General features: G+C 39.8%; 1 protein-coding gene across 1 annotated transcript in view; it reads left to right on the top strand.

Annotated features, from left to right (window-relative positions):
- The window catches only part of adcy5 (adenylate cyclase 5), an 83,023-nt gene that overhangs the window by 28,064 nt on the left and 36,765 nt on the right, over positions 1–18,194 (top strand). Inside the window, exons 2-3 of the mRNA XM_078262425.1 lie at positions 8,592–8,741; positions 9,029–9,150. Coding sequence (XP_078118551.1) covers positions 8,592–8,741; positions 9,029–9,150 — 272 coding nt within the window. The remainder of the gene's footprint in view (positions 1–8,591; positions 8,742–9,028; positions 9,151–18,194) is intronic.

Below are 18,194 nucleotides of genomic sequence, written 5' to 3'. Positions count from 1 at the left end.
TGAAAATGGCCTTAAAGTGTTCCTGGAGATTACATAAACGGAAAAACTAACTTTTACACACCGTGAATAAAGTGTGCTTGTATGTAGTTTTCTTTTTGTATATTACATTTCTCTAGTAGTCCTTTGGTTCATAATACAATTTACAACAATCACATTGAATTATGGCATTACACAATACATAATCATGCTCAATACAACATGCAAACATTTTATATATCATACCTGTAGCAACATGTCTGAGAAAACTCTTCCTACAACCAGGATGTGTCTGCAAGCATGTACAGATGTAAGTATATGCAGGTCAACTGTGTTTGTTTGCCTATGAAATACTATTTCTCTATTAGCTTTCTTTTAATTTTAATACATGAATTTATTTGTGAAGCACAGATATGTGTTTTATAAAAGCAACCTTTGTCCATGGCTACTTTTCGATGACTATGGATGAATGAATAAGAACAATGGAAGTACATGGAAGTAATGCTAAGTAGTCTACTAAAAAGCTTTCAGTTTTCATTAGATACGGTTAATGTAATGTACAGTACTAAATTGCACTTTGCCTTCTGATGGAAATAACACAGAAGTCTAATAATAGCAGTCTTATAGGAGTGTCATAGTGATATGAAAATATGAAATACGCAGAACTGATGCAACGAAACCTGTCTTTGGTTCATTCAATTTGATCCTACGGTTTGGTCCTGGTTACAAAGGCATTAATATAGCAGCTGACCGCTTTCAAGGTAACATCCGGCAACAAATAACTGCAGGCCCTCACTTGAGAGACTTTCACCTTCTTGTACATTGCCCTGCAGATTGAGGCTGGCAGTGGGCTGCTCACAGTAATCAGCATGAAACACATGACCTGCATTTATCCTTAAAGAACACAATGTGCCTCAGTGTGCTCAATAAGGGGGTGTGCACTTGTAATCAATTTAATAATCTAAAAGAAAGTAAAAATCGGACTGACAGTGTTGCAGTACTTACCAAGGACTAAACAGAGGCCTGTTTATTTCTTTCACTGACTTTTGCTCAAAATTAGTTTTATGGTTTGCCTCAGCTAGTTCCTCCAGGAATTCACGATCTTGCAATCACAGTAATTTTAATTTCAGAATTAAACAATTGCAATTTTTTTTAAATTTTCCTTATATATTATATTTTCACAAAGAGGTAGATCGGTCATTGCACACGTCCTCCATAGCTTAATTACAGGCTATGCATTGGTTCTAAAGATCTCTAACAATTAAAATGTCAACAAACCATATCTAACCTTACAGCAAAACGTAACCATCAATAACATTGTACTGTTCCTCTAACTAACCATGTGATTCATGAAGCTATTTGGAAACGGTACTCTGTGTGGGAGTAAATACTTATGACCTATAAATACATACATTTCCTGTGTACTGACTATCACAGGAATGTTCATCATGCAATCAAATTTACAGCAACAGTATAGTCCTAACAACATGAATTAATTAATGCATTTTCTACCTCCTTAAAACATTTGCAAAGCCTTCTTTGAATGTTTGAGGACTTCGAAATTCCTGAATCCTGTGTGGATTTAGCAGGGATTTTTGTTCTGAAGGGTAGTTTAACACCTTTGTTTTACCTTGCTTGATGTTTTTGGGGAGTAAACATGTTTTTATGTAGATTTCGTACACTTTTCCTATAGAAAAAGGAATGTTCTGTATTTAAACAGGAATTGTACCAACAGTTTTTTGTGCAAACTATATGTGTTGAACTTCTGCTTGCATTATTACCGTTTTTTGTTTTGTACCCTTTTTAAAGGGCACCTCAGCAGTAGTAAAGAGGGAGGGTATGTGAAGCAAGCTGTTACACATTCCCCACCCAGATTTATCCAGCTGGTTTAGAGATTGAACGGGGGGCTTTCAGGTCACAAACCTGATTCTCTACTAATTAGGCCACCATGCACATCTTTTAGGGCACATTAATGCAACCAACTGTAAAATCTAAGACACATTTGAATCACTGCCCTCTGCAGACTGCAGAAATGTGTCTCACCATGCATCCTCATAAGCCTGCTGGTAGAGCAAGTGATACAAATATTAAGGGCACATGCTCATAAAAATATTGCTCTACGGCAGCACTAGTTTACCAATGTATCAAAAATGTGTTATCAGAAATACAGAATCTTGCATTACCACAGAACAGTGTGGTATGGTTTGGTTGCTGTTGCTATCATCACTTGTGTGGGCTGGATGTTGGCCACCAGTCCTCCACAGACATTATGTTGGGCATTTCTGAAAGATACACGAGTATAAATGAAAAGTCTGTTGGAAGCGTGGCGAGAGCTCGGGAGTAGAGAAGAAACCGAACGCCTTAGGGTGGATGTTAGAAACAGTGAAGAAGAGAGGTGTGGGAGAGTCGTAGGAGGGTAAATATGTACACCTACGATGTCTTGGTCTCTGCTGGCAATTATTAATCACCCACTAAAATAATGTTGCACACACACACACACAATGTGACAATATGCAGACTGATCTCACTAACTGGCGTATGTATGACACGCCAATTCGTATGCCATTTTTTCGTGTTATCAACACGCATAATCGTTGTTTAGCGTGTTTATCAACGCCGCTTGGCCTCCATTGGCCTACATTACATGTGAATTATTGGCGTAGCAAGTAGTATGAAAGGATGGAGGTTGGTTGGGGTGGTGGATGGGCATGGGCAAAACACAGGACTTTCACCTGGCACCTCCCATTGTTACTATCATTGTTCCTTAATTATCAGACATATAGGATTTCTTGTTGTTGGATGTGAAATAAAAACCATTCACCTCAAAGTGACCTCTAAGTTAAGATCTAATGAGGCTTCTATAATAAATAAACACAGGGCACATGAGACCCCCATAATGGAGCCATATTTTCTTTACAGGAGATAATGAGGTAAATGTTGGGACTTTTGAAACCATATGGCAGTCAAATAACTACAAAGTACTTAATATGGCATTGCTTTCTTAATAAATGAGACCACAGGATTGCACTTTGCGCAACAGAGACACATAAAGAGGCAGATGTGTTTATGTTGTTGGGTACTGTCTACCTGCATATGTTTATTTGCTGGTGGTAATTACTGCAGTGGCCTCCATTAATCTGATGACAACAGAAACAAGGATATACAGAAAGTGTGAGTGCCAGCTGTTTGTGTATCATCATCTGCAACAGCTTGCGTGGGGCATCCTTGCTTGTGGCAGGTACTAGGTCATTTGGGGACTTTGAGCTAATTTAGGTTGGTTGTGTTTATGAAAATGACTTGCCTGAGTGCTCTTGACCGACTTTGGATCAGCAGGTTTTGAATAGTATTGAAATAATTCGTTGTGAGTGAGTTGAGCTAAACAACATGCATGAATCACTGAGGAGAATTACTGAGAATGATCTTCCCTGATAATGTTACGTTTAAGAAGACTTTGATTTATTCATTTCTAATAACGTGGATAATCAGCAGAGACCTCATCAGTTCTTTTCTGCAGTTATTTGGTAATATATTTATGTGTTCTTACCCTGGGGATGATCTCTGTATTAAACATGGGAACTGTGTTTTTCTGCTCTCACTTTCCCTTTGTGGTAAGGAAAAGCCCATAGGTTTCCAAATAAGGCCTGTGTGAGTGCTGGCAGTATTAATAGAATAAGACTGCTGCTGGCGAATATTTGTATTGACCTGTTGAAAGACTCTATCTGATGCATGTCGTTTCCATGGCAGTGCGGGGGTGGGATGCTTCGAGGCCGCCGTGGAGCTCCATGTGGAGCTGCAGCTGGCTCGCTGTAACTCCACTGTAGGTAGCAGGAGCACACCTTTTAAATGTCAAATTTGGACATCAAGCAGGAGTCTGCGTTTCCACAATTATTTTAATGGTCTTAACAAAAACACACAGACCTTTACACTATAGCAGTAAAAGCTACTGCCCCCTCCTGGGGTTTTTGTACCAGGGAACAATTCTCCCCAGAGCAAAATAGTATGTCTTTCTCTGCTGATTACATGCCTCAAACACATTTGTTATTATGCTAATAAGCCCCCTTGTGGAAATGAAAACATAATGATGTCTCTGTAATGCTGTAGCCGAGTTTTAGCTGGAGAAAGGCATTTCACCCAAAATACATTCTTGTTCACTGAAAGTCACAGTTGTGCAAAGTCAGGGCTTTTCGTCAGCCTTTTAGGACAAAAAAAGCTCTAAAATTTGTGCAGATCTGTAAGAAGTTTGCCTCTTGAATAAGGACATTTACTCGACTGCAACATTATGCAGAGAAATCATTTTGCCTGTAAAACTTTATCTGTGTGCTGAGAGGATTGCCTCTTTGATGTGACTCTGACATGACTTGGATTACTTCTTCACGAGGCCATTTGCTACCTCTCTCTGTTCTAATACAGTAGATTTGGCTTTTCAACTACGGCTGGTTACACTGAATACGACAAGTCTCTTTTGCGATGCTTAACGTGTTAACATGCGCTGCATGAGTGAGTTATAATGATCAAGTTCTTCTGCTGGGTTGCAAATGTGGTCATTTTTATATTCATATAAAACAGATTTTTCAAAAAATATTGTTACTTCTACAACCTTGATAGTTTTTGTAGTTAATTGGATTTTTTTTCTGAGGAAGTTGTACATTTGATCATGGAACATTGCTTTTGTTTGCAGAACAATGTGTCAGCTTCAGCATCAGTGGCTCATTGATACTTACACGTATTGGCTAACAGTTGAATTGTAACATCTTATTCATAACATATTCATATAGCTGTACAGCGCTGTCTTTATAACCTAATACTGATTTAATAAGAATAGATAAGAATATTTTTTGGGCTTTTTATTTTATTTGATAGTGATAGACAGGAAAGGGGGAAAGAGAGGGGATGACAAGCAGCGAAGGGCCGCAGGTTGGACCCAAACCAGGGCCGCTGCTATGGACTCGGCCTACATGGGGACACACTCTACCAGGTGAGCTAGAGGTCGCCCCCACGGCGTCAGGATTTAGATTTTAGGTGGGCCTCCAGAAAACTGGATGGGTTAGTTAAAATAAGCCCAAAAAAAAAAACCGGGTTCCCCTTCATCTCTGTTTCAGCGCTTTTCTGCGGCACTGAGGACAGCGACTCAGTAGCCTACCTGTGTGGCTCTTGTGTCGCTGTCCTCAGCTCTGTGCTGAAGCGGACAAAGACATACACCTTGGCAGTAAGCCTAACTTCATTTATCTCTTTTGAACGTTCAATACACAAAAAGACTGAAACGGAATTATATCTTTGGAGGGTCTGTTTCTCTCTCCATTTATTTACCCAGCACGGCGGACAGGGAACTGTCCAAAATTATTTAACTGTTTTTTATAAATTCAGAATGACAGAAGAACTGTATCGACATGAAATAACTTGATGGGGAGAGGGCGGCCGAGCAGGATGGTAACTCGTCACTTGTAACCGCTTTACTTAAAATGGCAGGAGTTTCCTCCTCCTGCTCCTCGGAGCGGTTTTTGCTGAATTTAAATGAAAACAATCTGCTTTGCTTTGCTTTGCGTTTCATATTAGCTAATAACTACCGTCTGTGTCTGCCTCATTGTGCTTGCTTGAAAAGCTTGCGCGCCAACGTCATTCATTTAATTGGATCACTTGCTGGTGACGATGCAGCCTGTGGGCAGGCTTAAGAGTCCGCACGTGGGGTAGAAGCCGCTGATTGGCTGAGAAGCTTTCACTCAAAGCTTTCCTCGGGCTGCTTATTGGATGAACTGCTAGAATGAAAATCACTCACTACTCACTATAGGCCTGGGTCAAAATGGGCAGGCCCGGACCTGGGCCCACCCGGGCTCAATGGTAGCGCTGCGGGTGGTCGCCCCATAACCTAATACTTCTTACTGTTCATGACACCTTCATGCTGTTTTTGCTTGGATTCTTTGAGATATCCCTCGAGGAGAAGAGCCTTTTCCACCATTTGCAATACTGAGTTCCTTGATAAAAGTTTCTCTGACTGAAATGTTATTGGATAAGAATAGTACTGTCAAAGTAAATATTCAAACAGCCAAAACAAAGAATATAAAGCTCTGTTTCTGTACACTTGGGCAACATTGCTTGTCATGGCTTGGCGGTTCTTATCTTAAAAATAATGTATCTTCTGTGGTTCAGTCCACTTCAGCTTAATGGTGTTTCAGTTAGATAAGAAAGGCAGAAATAGTAAAGAGTAACCTCTTCTAAATTCACCACCCTCTCTCTGTTTCACACCTCATTTCTTTATTTTCCTTGGTCTTACCTCACTTCCTTAAAGGCCAGTCACTCACTTTTTAGCACGGAGACCTGCTGAGGTTTTTTTTGACTTGATAAAGACGTGCTGTGTTTGTTCAGTTTGTTCCGGCAACAGAGAAGCCTGTGGTGTGAATGTGATTCAGCTGGCTGATTCAGCCTATTAAATGGCTCTATGAAATGAATGGGCTGCTGGCTTTGGCTTGCTGCTGGCTGCCAGTCCCAGGGCCCACTGTATGCCTGGCACTGAATGGAAACAATACCTTTTTAGCAATAGTGCCTTGGACACATGACAGATTCCAAGCTGTTTGATAGGTGGAAACTTTGACAGGGTATGTGTAACCTGAAGGTACTAATTTGCTGCAAATTAAAAATTCAAGTTTTAGTGGGGCCCACAGAGGGTTTCTCATAGATGTCCAGCCCCCCTCTCCTAGGTAGCTTTTGTTCCACTAGCTTCTGTAACTCAGTAAGTATGTTTACATGCTCACAGATTACTCGGGAAATCACACAAGTTTGAACTCCGTGCTAAAAGCAACATTAATAGGTAAAATTATGCATTTACCGTGTGTTTTATTCTCACATTACTGATTGGTGTGAAAATGCGTAAATCTGTTTACTTGGGCTCAACGACAACATGCAGCACACACATTTACTCTGTAAATGTTGAGACTGTTAAGACACACCATACTTAAATGCTCCTAGAAAACCTTGTCTCTGTCACATTTCTGTATCACTTAAATTGAGTAACACCTTGTGGGAAGAACATTTGGAGCTACAGGTATTCTTACAGAATACCAATCTTAGTTTGAAAAATGGGTATATTCATTATTGTGTATATTCAGTTTTTTTCAATTGCTAAAACCCTAAACCCATTGGCTGAACAAAGTTCTCAGTTGCCAGAACTCATTTAGCTAATTGTGCAGTCTGTTGTCAATACCTTAAACCATTTCACGTGGTCAAACACAATTTGCAGATCTCAGACTTTTCAGCAAATCTCATTCTCAAAACACATTCTGCACTCTAATGCACATGTCATCCATACTGGTAAACACAAGTAGCAACAATCAAATACAAATAGAGAACACATGTCATTGATTGAACACAACCACTCAAAATTGATTTCACTTGTTTCAAATGATGTGACACAACCAATATAATCCAGTTCAGAGAGCAAACAGGTTGTTGAAGGTGGGAAGGAGAAAGTCTGAGAATGGATATGACACGTATGCGAGGTGTCAGGGCTGGATATGGCACACAAGAGGCTTCTTCCCCCGTTGCCTCAGGGGGGGACAATATTGCTTGTGCTCTGGCCTGACCCAGCCCAAAGACAAGAAGAAGCACATTGATCACATGTTTACTCCTTTGATTTTTGTCCCTTTTAGTATTGTATACTGTAGTACAGTGCATTGTAGGCTGTATACTGTACAATGAACAAATTGTACAATGAACATTGTGCTTTCCATTTGTTACTCTAACAGGACTGACTGCTCAATAGATTTTGACTAGTTGCAGGTTTATATCAACAAAGAACAAGAATTACAGTATCACAGAGACAAAGGACAAGTTTGTGAGATGCAGGGTACAGTACTGTAAAAATAGGGGTACAAGGAGGAGGAAGAACAAAAATAATTGCATAGAGCAAAGCAGAGTAGTAATTTCTGATCAATTTTGAGCAACTATGATAGAACATGTTTTTGTTCATCTAAAGATAATGACGGAAGAATATGAAATTTGTTTTGAGATTACTTCTCCCTGAGAACTATATGTTTTGAACAATGTGTTTTCTATTTTTTGGTGTATTGTTTACTGACTGCTTGATAGTGTATATCATTTTGATCACTTTGTTTATGATTTGAGAGCAGTGTTTCATTTTGTGTTTGAAGTTTCATTTTGCAAGAGGAGTCAGAGGTTTTGTAAATAGTGCTGGAAGATGAGGTTTTGTGTTTATTGTTTTAGAAAATGGAGCAAGGTTTCAGAAATTCTGTTTTAGCAATTGAGAAAAACTGTAATTTGTATCACATCTGGCCCCAGATGTTAAAGAATGTAAATGTAAAAGGCCTGGAGAATGGGGTTCCCCATGGTTGAGTCCCTATTGTGTTTTTATAGTAACTGAGAGAACTATATTTTATTTATTTTCTTCAGAAAAGATGTCCGTGTTAGATACAGACAGCAGCGCCACAACTAGTCCCTTTGTTCAACTGCTTAGGGTAGGTTAATAGGCTGTAAAATATCTCAGCTGGATGCGTGCAATTTAAAGGGATTCATTATTTGTGTAAAAAAAAAACAGTTGTAGTTTACTGTATGTTGGTTGAGATGTCCTGTCCATGCAACTCATTCTCTCTCACCTTCTTCCACAGTTAGTGTCCAACGTGTTGATCTTCTCCTGCACCAACATTGTGGGAGTCTGCACTCATTACCCTGCTGAGGGTTCCCAGAGACAGGCCTTCCAGGAGACCAGGGAATGCATCCAGGCTCGCCTCCACTCCCAGAGAGAAAACCAACAGCAGGTGAGAGAGAGAGAGAGAGAGAGAGAGAGAGAGAGAAAACCAACAGCAGGTGAGAGAGAGAGAGAGAGAGAGAGAGAGTCCAAAGAGCACCAGCAACATGCACATTGCAGGCACATGTTTTTTTTTTTTCTAAATCATTTAAAAAGTGATGCATTTTTCACCCAAAGCCATCAGTTTCTACACAGCCCAACATACACTTACCCTTCAGCAAAGCATTGATCATAGATTTTTACCGTGCACTTATTAACATCCATTGAACTTACTCTCCTCCCACACTTTTCCTGCAGGAACGTCTTCTGCTCTCAGTGCTTCCCCGCCACGTTGCCATGGAGATGAAAGCTGACATAAACGCCAAGCAGGAGGACATGATGTTTCACAAGATCTACATCCAGAAGCACGACAACGTCAGGTAACACCAGGGGCACGCACAAGGAAGAGGAGGTGGGATAATGAGGGGTAAACAGATTGCACCTGCTATAAAAAACACATTTTCTCAACAGCTCTACAAATCATTTCAAGCTGTGTACACATACATTAAGATACATACACTCCTGCACTTATGAGGCACAAATGGTCCTCAGAAAATGAATATGCAATGCAAATATTTCTACTTATATAAACCTTTTTGTTTAAGGCTGCATTGAGCGAGTGTTGGTCATAAGAGGAAATAGATTTAATATTCCGTAGTACTACGGTATATCAACTTATCAATAGTGAGTGTTGTGGAGAACATTAAAACTTTAGTACATAACTTTTTGATATTAATGAACGTCCGTTACATTCAAGCCATTGCCAAATTAGTTCCTACAAAGCTAATTAACACTATCAGCTCCACACAACTCTCTCTGTATTTCTCACTATGGCTATGTTCAGAAGATTTTTGGCGTCCGGCGACTTTCACGCGCAGAAGCCCGAGTGAAGAGTCCATCATCACCATATCATGTTTTTTTAAATGCTCTGTGTCCTCCTTGGCCAATAGCAACTGCGTGGAGGAGGGGTGGGGGCTGTGTGCGCGACCACGGAAGGCTTGTATCATGTGGACACAACAACAGTTTTGTTGTCATTACTTAGAATTCCTCATGGGGGCGAAAGAAACTACGCACTATAGCTTTTATGTACTCTGCTCCAGTAGATCATATAATGATTTAGAGTTTTTGAGCTGCTACTGAATCTAAATTCAGTAAAGTCTGCCATGCCTTTTATAACCATTTAAATTGAAATATAACACTGTGAGGATGCACCAGTTCTTTTTATGGGCTGCTTCAATGAACATATCAATCTGGATCACATTCAGTCTGGTCTATATTTTAAGGTGACTTAACGTTAACTTTTAACCATGTTTTACTCATTAAAGTATACAGCATTAATATAATAATAATAATACATTTAAACCTGAAATAAGTATTTTATCAAAGTTAAGTTAATCTAAGATCTGTTAGACCAGAGGCCTGTACTACAAAGCAAGATTTGGCGTTAACGAGGTAACTTCAGGTTCAACCCAGGGTTTTCTGTACTACGACGGTGGATCACTTGTTATCGGGTTCAATCGCCGTGGTAACTTATGCTGAACACCTAACCTGGTCGGGAGCAGGTTAAATATTTTTAATTTGCTCTCACGATCAGTTACCACTGCCAGGGTTGCAACTGAAATAATAGGCTAAAGCAACGACAGTTTATGGAAAGCACAAGTGTAATTATGGTCCGATCTTGTGCCTGACTGATGGGGAAGTGATATTAATAAGCGTTGTGATTTATGCATTTACAGCGTCGGCTATTTTTTGCCAGCTTTCCTCCGGTTTTAGGAAGCAGGTGTAGCGACTGTATTGCGTTTTGCCTGTTAAACCGTGTCTGTGTTCTTCATATTTATGTAGAATTATAGTTTGCTCTTCTTATATAAAATATGCGGCTCTGGTAGATGTTTGTGATTGGTCATGCTGTGCAAACACCACCTCTTTTATGTGAACGCACGTGCCGCTGGATTGGGAAACCCTGGGTTGATTAACTAGTTGTTAACCACCGTCGTGACACAGCTTATGTGGGACCACGGTTGTTAGGTTAGGTGAAGCCGGGTAACTGAAATAAATCCAGGGCATGTTGATCTTGATTCGTAGTACAGGCCTCTGGATTAGGGAGGCCTATATGCATCAAATAGTTTAAACAGTATCAAAGAAATGTTGTGGAATCATGTTGAGTTCAAAACAACATTTAAAATGTTGGTGCAACAGAATTGTAAAATAAACCATGAGTTAATCCAGGTTATTTCTGAATGGTGCAGCCCACCCACATGCAGAGGCAGAGGAGAAGGGTAGTGCAGGTGTTGCCATGACAATAGGCTGCATGGTATTTTTCACCTGACTACAGTATCCGTAACCATACAGAGTGTAATATAATACTCATTCAAAAAATAAACTTTGATCGCCAGTTGCTGCTGACCGTAAATCAAACAACCAAGAAAAAAAAATATATATAATATAGGCTATAATACCTTTTTAGAGATTTAAGTTTTACCTTTTAAAGAACCTATATTCATTCAGAGCAAAAATGTAAACTATGGATTTGTATCTTAAAGACCACAAAAGGCTGACAAAGTTTCCTACAAAACGTATGGCATATTCCAATAACCAGGATTTGTGCTGATATTCAAAAAGTTACACACAATCACAGATGCATGTTTACTATATTACAGCTTAACATATGACATGAATACTGTACACTCTAAGGACCTGAACCTGTCTACATAATGTTGTGGGTGTTATTTCAGATGATGACAGAAACGGTTTGTGTCTGTAAACGGCATATACTTCCTTAAGAAGTGTTTGATATTGTTCATAAATCATCATCTTTTTCATCAATTGTCTCAACGTTTGTGCCACATGTTCAGCCAAACTCATTAGGTATTAAGGATTCATAATGTAGGTCAAATATTTGAATTGCTTTTTTAATATTAAATGTTTGCATGCTAGGTTACCACTGTGGGGTCATTTTTAACGTTCCCTTAGCCTTAAAAATTGAGCAGTGTTCAGTTTTTACAATAATTTGAAACTAAAGTGTGCAAAACGTTTGGAATAGCGGTTTGAATGCATTTAGAAAACTGAAGCCATTCACAAACACACTTTTGTAAGTGCTTAGTGCTGATGGTTGAGTGTTGATGTTCACTGTGTAGACCAATAGATGCTATTGAGCAATCTGCTTGTCAAGATTAGCTGCCGCCAACACCTCTCTATCTCCTCCTGACCTGATGATAGTTTAAGGGAAAGAATGTAAAAGTTTGACACATAAAACATGCCTCGGCCATTGTTTGTAGTAACTTCCCTTTTACAATGTAGTGTATATCTATATTTTTTCCCACTGAGCAAACTCCACGGATGAAGGCTATGAGATGTAGCTGAAAGCTCTGTAAAATGTCCAATAAGTTGCCCTTCCGCTAAGAGGGTTTTTGCTACTACCATTTCCAAGGTCAATAATAACCCGTCAAACTCACTTACTCGTTAATAAAAGGGGAATTTCTGTATTTTTCAATCCAGACCCTATTTTCCCATGCATTTGTGTCTAACTGACTAATGGGAACATTTTTGCAATTGGTCCAGTATTGAGCTAGAGCCCTGCAGCTAGGAGCTGTGAAGCGACCATCAATGTAGTCCACTAAAAGTGCTTGCTTTTCCACTGACAGGCTTGATAAGTGTCTGACTATGGAAAAGTTAGAGAAGTTGTTGTTATCCTGCAATGCTTTTGTGTGTAACTTCCTGATGCTAGGTCAACACAGTAACTTCGCTCTGTGTGCAGCTCTTCACTCTTGGAACAACTTTTTTCTTTAGGAAAATGTGCTTTGGTATAGGATTTATTCTCCTCTTTGGCTGGCAGTAGTCATTCACACGGAAAATTGTCACTGCAGACCCAATGGTCTACAAGGACCGGAGTGTTAGGATCCAGTTGGAGCTGTAGCACAACTAGCCACAACTTCAGCATGTCCAAATTCAAAGTTAACGTCTCTGAAAGTTTTGCATGTATCTCAACATTTTGTTGACACAATTCGGAAATGCATTGTTCAAAAATATTTTAGGTAGCACAAAGATACGCTTTCTGTACTTGAAACAACAAAGTCCCTGGAACTCTCCCCACTCCCGTTCCATACCACTGTCTTCCCAGCAAGTCACCTTGTGAGATTATAGAATAAGACTTCACCATCTTTCCATAATGTTGTCAGACACTTGTAATAACAATCTGAGCATGTACTGTAAGTGGCAAAAACAGCACTTTTAGTGGATGTACACTGACGGTGCACATTTTCCCAATAGGGTTACGTTATCAAAAGTGATGGATCAAGGCCCCCAGATTTACTATGTGCTTTCTGGTTTCACTATGTCATGTCATATAAAAAATTGCTTTGTTGTTATTTTTTGTTAGCCTAAATGAAAAAATGTTTTGTTTAGTAATTTCCTGATGTTACTCAGCCTGGTGAAGACAGTCTGTCTCAGCTAGTTCCAAGGACAGTGAGAGTCGAATGGAGGTCGTAGTCCATGAAGATTGAGCGAATGGATGCTTAAATATTGTTTACCCGCCACAGAGGTCTTGCTTTTGATGTGGTTGATGTGGATTCCCAAATGTATGGAATTTCCATTAATTTCCAACCCCTGTCTCTGCTTGAAGATAATCTTCGGCGTCAGATCAGAATGGCATCGATCTTTCTCTGGTCGTCTATTGACTCCTGATTAATGACTTTGACCTTTTCCAAGTCGATGCTTTGCCCAGTTTTGGTGTGATGCTCACAGATAGCAGATGTTTTGTTTAATTCAGTCTCTCTCTTTTTTCACCCAGTCTTTACAGTATCAGTGTAGAGTCACTGGTTGACCGTACTTGGGCGTGTATGATAATATTATGCTCAAATAACTGAACACTGAGCTCATAAAATACCCCAGAGGACAGATGCACTTGAACAGCTATGGTTAGGTTTGGCACCACCTTGTGGAGTAACAAAACACTGCATCAGGTTGACAGGCTGATTCTCAGTTCTCTTAAATTGCATCCACGTTTCCTTCACTTGCTTCCCTTTCTCGCGTCTTAGTCCGTCCCAATGAGGAAGCATGGGAGAGACGCGAGGAAATCATGCGAGGAGAGTGGAAACGAGGAAATGTGTTTTTAGAGTGATGAGACGTCCTTTCCTCTGAAGTGTCACATGAAACTATTGAGGCCCTTTTATCACTTTGATGTGTCCCTTTGAATCCTCAGGGGTTAAAGCATCAGGCTACGTACTTGGAGCTCTTGTATACAAAGGGCTTTTCATCACTATTAATGTGATCATTATCAGGAATTAACCGTTTTTGTTGCCTAAGTTTAAGAGTTCAGTTAAGAGTGCAGATTGCTTTTTGGGAGTTGGCAGGGCTAAAAAATTAGGACATTTGCATGGCATGTGACATAAATTACTGAAACCAATGTGCATTGAGCCACATGAGCACTTATGGATGAGCGTACGTTTAGCCATTATAACAATGAAGTTGTGTTTTCTGCAATTAAGAGGCGGACACCAAGAAGGTCATGTTGGTTCACAGTGGATGTATGCATGACAGTAATCTGTTCAGTAACTCAATACTTATCCATGAAAAAGTTAATTAGAAGAGAAAAACTGACAGAAATCTGCATTTCCAGCTGGAGCAAACAAAATCAAGAGCCACAAAATGATAAAAAGATGGTGAAGTGTTGTATAGGTTTCTTGTGACTCACAGGGGAGTAGGCGGCACATTAGCTGCATCCGCCAAGCTTGCCTGAATTCTGCCTGTTGTCATAAGTGTGTGATTAATGGGTAGCTAACTAGGTGTGACCAGGCCTGTCCGGAGCAGGCAGTGGCTTTTGGTAATTGGGGCTCTGCTGAGATGCCGAGTAACAACAGGAAGAGAAGTGACAGCTCCCACTGCTACAACTAAAGAGTAAGAGGTGAAACTGAGGGAGCTAGAGAGGTGGAAAGGGAGTCGCTTGGGGTCTGGAGCTTGTTGCTGCAGTAGATATGTATTAGAGTCAGTATGTTTCTGCCCGTCTGCCAGTCCTCTATTCCTTTCCAGGTACCAGATACATTTTATTTATTTTATTTATTTGTTTACAGATGAACCATAAAACCACATAATTAAATCCTTTAATTTAACATAAAGGTACAAGTAGTTTCTAAAGAGTTGAATGTTTTTGAGTCTTCGTCAGTCGTCAATCAATTCTCCAGGTAATCGAGTCCTACTCAATTCTCAAACCCTCATTCTTGTGATTTAAGTTTGGAGTCTACAGCTCTGCTAAACTGTCTCCAATTGTCTACACCTCACCTAGGCATGGTGAGAATTAGCAGCAACACGGAGTGCAGTGCTTGAAGTGATCTCAGTATAGATCAAAAAGTGGTTCAAATGATTTTATCATTGTTTAGAGGCAAATCATTGTCACAGAGGGTACATAATTGTAGTTTTGAATCTATAGATGTAGCATTGAAGGTAGTTTGACTTTCAACAAATGGTACCTGGTGGTATTCGTTCATGCTTGTGGCCCAGTAACAGAATTTTGTACCCCCAAAGGTACAATTCTGCTCCACTTCTTCCTCAGAGTGAGGCATCCCATGTGTGTTTGTCCTCTGGAGTAAAATGATGTCCCGTGGCTTCAGCAATGAGGCCAAAATGTGTGCTGACTAAGGTATTATGCAAGAGGGCTTTGGGGTGGATGTTTTGATGCTTCCAGCCAGGTTGCCCTGTAAGGGTTTGGGAAATATTTTCAAACCGAACACTGTGACAGTCTGCTGCTGCTGTTATGTAGGCCAGCAGCACCCTAAAGAGAAAGTACATTAGAGGAACCTTTGTTCTTCATGTTCTAATTGAAGTAAGGACAAGAACTGAGACTGTGCAGCAGACGCTCATGGCTTTAGTGTGATGCAGTTAATTATGCATGTGTCTTACATAATGCCGTTCTGCTGTTGGAGCCAGGCCTGACCTGATAATCTGTCCTTGCTGAGCAGACATGCATACAGCAGACAAACAACACACAAATCAGTTGATATTCGCTGTCTTTATACACAAGTAAAGATGAGATTGCTTGTCTACCTGGGGTGACAAAAAGGAAAAGGAATATTTAGCCTATTGTTTTACTTTCTTAACGGATAAGATCAAATTCAGCTTGAAGGAATTTAATCCATTCTCTGGTGTCTAGATGCTGATACATACTGTATTATGATGTATTCTGCTCTGCAGGATTTACAGATGAGAGGGGATGCAACAAGGTCAGCTAAGAATCTTTAAAATAACTAGACAAGAAAGACAGAGGGCTAGATAGAAAGAAAAGAGCAGGAAATGAACACAGCGGTGGATAGGATGAGTAATAAATAGGGGTGAATGGAGTAATGAAGTAAGAGACGAAGAAAGAAATGCAGAAAAAAAAATGAGCTAGACAACGATGAAAAGGACTGAAGGGTCTGTGTGAGATTGTTTCCTTGCTGAGGTTAGCAAGCCACCAGCAGTACAGTGGGGTTAAGCAACCAGGGAGGCAGCATAAAAGGCAGTGCAGGTGCCAGAAGAGCGGGGATCACAGGTTCAGGCAATGCCAACGCAGCACAGCTTTGGTTCAGCTGAGATTTGACCCTGAACTGATTTTGTGGTGGTGGCTCTGCAAGCAGGAGAAGGGACTGCCTATATACTGTACTCTCTGTTTGTCTTCTGTTTTTCCATTTCTGTTTCTCTTTACCTCCCACTAAGATGTGTCAAGATATTTTTAATGTCTGTATTGCCACTGCCATCGCTTACTCTGATGAAGACAGGCTTAATTTTGAAACATTAGTTGCTGCACCTTATTTAAACGCTCTTACTATAACTGTGTGTGCCAGATCTCATTTTTGCATTGGATTGCATTACCTTTTTATTTTTATTTTTTTATTTACCAGAGTATTTTATTGGTGGCAATCTTTGAAATATTCAGTGATGTTCTAGAGGCAGAGGATGTTCTCAATCCTGTTTCCAAGGCACCTCCACACAATATTTAATACCGCCACAAAATATCAGCTTTGGCTTAAAAGATTTAGTTCAAAGTATTTATTTATTTATTTGTATTTAACAATTTGTGATAGGTAGTCCATTGCGATGAATTTGGGCAGAAATGTTCAAGAATATATTACATGTTTACTCTGCTGTGCATTATTCCTGTATTATTTTCATGACAGGGTGTTCCTTTTTAACTTGCAGTCCGTAAAAGTTCCACGTAGTGCTAGCGTCCTGCAGGTGGATCAGTGGTTAAAGGTTAACAAGAAATCCCCTTTGTCTCTTTTCATGAGTGTTAGATGAACAGAATCAACAGAAGAAATCAGTGCCAGAGAATTGTAAAATAAGTTAAGATGTTAAATTACCAGTTTGAATCACATAAATGTAAATGAATCAAATCCAAATCCCAACATAGTAGTTCGTACCCCACAGACATCGCTGCCTTTATGTCTGTCATGTTATCAAAGGACATAACCATACACACATTCTATGTTAAATGTATTCCGTAAGTATTGTTAGTACACCACTAATGGCTTTATAAATAGCAATAACTCGGCCTACATGAGGTTCTACATTAGCACATATCTTCTGTGGATATCTGTGTGAAGCCCACTGCCTATTTCTGTAGTTTTGTGGAATTAAGCTAACAAGTGAGCAATGCAGCTACCTGGACCACACATTTAATAGTTACCTGTTTCAGTTATCTGTGCATTCAGCTTTCCTTCTCCAAGTGAGTGTTTCTTCTTTATCCCTAACCCAAAATATGAACTGGCCTGAAACCAAATGGAGAATTATAGATTTATCTCCAAGGCATTTTACTGCGTGGTTATCATTTTAAACCCTTTCATGTTTCTGTTGTTATCATTTGGTAAAATGATTGCCTTTAATCCTTGCGGGTTCAAAGGACACCACATCAAATAACTTGAAAGCATGGTAACCTTTACATTTCAGATATATTTATTTCATCAAAATATCAAAATGTCCTAGATCTTTCCCCTGTGAAACTCCCATGCCTTTCAGTTCAGGATTTCCTCTGCAGTCACTGTCTCCTACAAAAGCAAAAATCCCCAGGATTTAATGTTGCGTACTAACTAATGACTCATCACTATGGGAACTATTAAATGAGACTTAAAGACCACAGGTCTCTTTGTCACACCCTCTCTCGCTCTCATGCTTTTGTAACTCACCACCCACTGTCGCCTCTGATGTTACATCAGGCTGTGAGAAGTGGCCTTGCTCTCTGCTTCACTGTGTCAGTGGGGAGTGTGGGGAGGGATTGGTAATCATGTATTTGACTATAAATAGCTTCATCATAAAACAGAGAGCACGTTCTAGCTTTAACAGTGCGAAAATACACATTCTAAATAATTGAAAACGTTTATTAAATCTTGAAATCTGCCACAGTAGTGAGAGGATTTCTAGTGTCTAGTGGGATTTTTCTTGACTCATGCTCTGCCTGGCT

Source organism: Sander vitreus, chromosome 11 (assembly GCF_031162955.1).
Source record: "Sander vitreus isolate 19-12246 chromosome 11, sanVit1, whole genome shotgun sequence".
Taxonomy (NCBI): Eukaryota; Metazoa; Chordata; class Actinopteri; order Perciformes; family Percidae; genus Sander; species Sander vitreus.
The sequence above is the reverse complement of the archived record's forward strand: the minus strand, read 5'-3'. Positions and strand labels throughout refer to the sequence as shown.